At 41.0% G+C, this 3,055-nt stretch overlaps 1 protein-coding gene across 1 annotated transcript in view; it reads left to right on the forward strand.

Moving 5' to 3' along the window:
* Positions 1 to 1,392, forward strand: part of LOC100533271 (fasciclin-like protein) — a gene marked incomplete at its 5' end in the record, with an annotated part of 21,378 nt that extends 19,986 nt beyond the window's left edge. Inside the window, 3 exon segments of the mRNA NM_001204578.1 lie at positions 47 to 58; positions 520 to 550; positions 552 to 1,392. Of these exon segments, the coding sequence (NP_001191507.1) occupies positions 47 to 58; positions 520 to 550; positions 552 to 805 (297 nt within the window).
* Between the last annotated feature and the right edge of the window lie 1,663 nt (positions 1,393 to 3,055).

Below are 3,055 nucleotides of genomic sequence, written 5' to 3' on the forward strand. Positions count from 1 at the left end.
ATACCCACCACCACATAACATCCTCAGACACCAACCCCCCCCCTCCAAGGCAGTGCTACTGACTGAAGGTGTCTTTAGACCATTCCCAAAGAGGGGATATTAACATGTTCTTATTCACTGTAGAATTGTAAATGGTCATACCGTGCCGGAACAACATAAGGGGAACTGTTGGTTTTTCTTTCCTCATCCTTACTATCGCCACTTTTCCTCTACTTCTTTTGTATGTTTGTCACTCTCTTGGGAACAGCTATTTCCGGGTGCCTTGATAGTCCAAGTAGACTTTGTGCTGTTGAGGCTTGAGAGGTGAGCAGAATAAACCTGATTCCTCGTTTGGACTTCTCTGTTGACATCCACTCCTTGGTGTTCATATGACCTTATGCAGTTGCGAGCGCCGTAAAACCTTACTAAAACAAAGAAAACATCAAACTTTTCTAACATACTTTCACACACAACACGTTGTGCTGATACACTCTCACATACAACAAACTAACACACTCTCACCTGACACACTCTCGCATGCAATACACTCTCACATACAACATTTTCCACAGACACGCTCTGCTGCGCCGGCATCTTCCGCGGCTCGTGGTTCGCGCGGCCCCAGGTGCGCGTGCTGAGCGGAGACAAACTCAAACTGTCACGTGACCGGAGCGGCCGGCCCAAGATAGGCCACGCCCACGTGGTCACGTGTGACAAGACGGCGACCAATGGGAACGTACTGGAGATCGACTCCGTACTGTTGAGACCCACACCCAGGAACTGGCGGTTCAACCCCTTCGCCAGGCGCGATGACTACTGGCCTTGAGCAAGGTCAAGGGTCACTCTATAATTAAAATGTGAGGCATCGTAGTGAAATCAGGCGCTCGTCAAAATAATGGAAAAAATTCAGCAAATTTTTGGCTGATTGGCAACCTTTTTTTCTAATTTTCTGAGGGGTGGGGGTGTTGACAACACTTTTTATGTCCATTATCAAACAAGTTTGATGTGGATTTTATTGAAAAACATTGATTAAAGGCACAAAAAATGTAAATTTTCAGTTTCTAAGGACTCCCAGTCTTTGGAAGTTACCAAACTTTGGCGGCCATTTTCTCACTAATTTTACCTCTAAAACCAGGGGTCCTGACCTCCTTCAATAGCAAATTCTCCGACTTTTATTCAACATAGGTGGATATTTTTTTCACCGAAAGGAAGACAAATGAACAGACTTTAAGATGATATCAATAACCCCATATTATGTCCAAAACATGACGAGCGCCTGATTCCGCCACATCGTGACACCAATATAAATGCTCGATATTATTAACATGCTACAGAATGATCATATCATTATGTCTAAAAGGAAATGGGTAAGTGTTTGTTATCGAGATTTAAAATTGCTTTTTTGCGAGGGGAGTGAGGGAAAAGGAAAAAAAAAGGGAGGAGGGGAGGTGGGGAATGCGAGTTCAGATATCGCCTTCAAATTGAAAATTTACTTCTGCCCTCACCAGAGCAGATTTGAGCTTTGTGTTACTGTTTGGAGATTTTTTAAAAATCAGAGATCGACAACATATTATTATTAGTAATTATTATTATGTCTATAAAGGAATGGACATTCGTCCTCAAAATAGTAATAAAATATATATTTGTGCGTTTATCAGAGCACTTATGTATCACAGTTTTGAGCCAACCATAATGTAATCTTCCGGAGTTGATTTGCGCTGACCATAAATGCAAAGGGCAAGTCGGAAACGTGTAAATTACCAGGGGAAGCAACTGTTATCATTGCTATACATTTATTGTTTTATTGGATTTATTTCCCTTAAATGTGTTTTCGACGCTTGGTCGTCTTTTTCACATCATTAAGAAAAATAATGTTTTTGTAATCGTAATTTGGATTAATTAAGAACTTACCACAGACAGTATGAAATAATTGTTGAACTGATTATTTACAATCCTGTTTGTACATTTTTATACTGTTGTCACCTTTTGTAAATGGACCTCAACGAATGATGTCTTCTTTTAAAAAGTCGGTTTTTGCGCATAGCTTCCGCAGTCGTGCTGTATCCTTGTATGCTGTCTACTATCTGTGTCTTTCTTCCCCTACACTCGAGTCACGGGGGACCCATCATTGTGTCTATGTCATGGAAATAAATTCCTTCTTTGCTATAAACTCGCATGTGCATTTTTTTTTTAATTTGAGGGTGGATGGCGGGTGCTCTGGTGTGGTCTGCTTCTTCTTTCCTTTCAAACGCCTACGTGCTATTCGTCTTTATTTCCACTCCTTCTTTTTATGTTTGTTACTCTCTTGTAACACCTCTAATCTTCGGGACTTATATGACCTTATTGTGTTGCAAGTGCTGTAAAACACGTTCTAAAAAAATCTTTTTTATTATTTTTTTTTTTTTAACTGACTGTCTGTGTGTGGTTAACGAGTGTTCTAGTACAGTTTTCCACACTATCGTCATTTTTCCTCTACTTCTTTTTTATGTTCGTTACTCTCTTGTAACACCTCTAATCTTCGACACTTATATGACCTTATTGTGTTGCAAGTGCCGTAAAACACTTACTAAAAAAATCTTTATTATTATTTTAAAAATTATTTTGTTAAAACTGACTGTCTCTGTGTGGTTAACGAGTATTCTAGTACAGTTTTCCCGTTCTTTCCCCTCCAACATCTATCGTCCTTGCCTCTTCTATTGTTCTGATCTTCCCTCCTTCTTCTTTTATTTGCATGGTACTCTCTTGTAACACGAATCCACTTTCTCCCCCCTCCTTTCCTCCTTCTTTTCTTTGTACGGTACTCTCCTGTAACACGCCTGACCTTCTAGGTACGGTACTCTCCTGTAATACGCCTGACCTTCTGCACTTATAGTAATAGCCTATTTGTGTTGCAAATGCCATAAAAGTCTAACTAACCTGAAAAATGAGGTGAGGGGAAGAGGGAGGAGGGTCCGTGATTACGTTTGCCTCTCATAATCTCACAAGTTAGACAATTCCCCCACCCCCCTCCCGCCCCAGGGCAGTGCTACTAACTGGTGCGTCTTTAGGCCATTCTCAAAGGGGGGGGGGGGGGTTT

Source organism: Aplysia californica, unplaced genomic scaffold (genome assembly GCF_000002075.1).
Source record: "Aplysia californica isolate F4 #8 unplaced genomic scaffold, AplCal3.0 scaffold01183, whole genome shotgun sequence".
In the NCBI taxonomy this organism is placed as follows: domain Eukaryota; kingdom Metazoa; phylum Mollusca; class Gastropoda; order Aplysiida; family Aplysiidae; genus Aplysia; species Aplysia californica.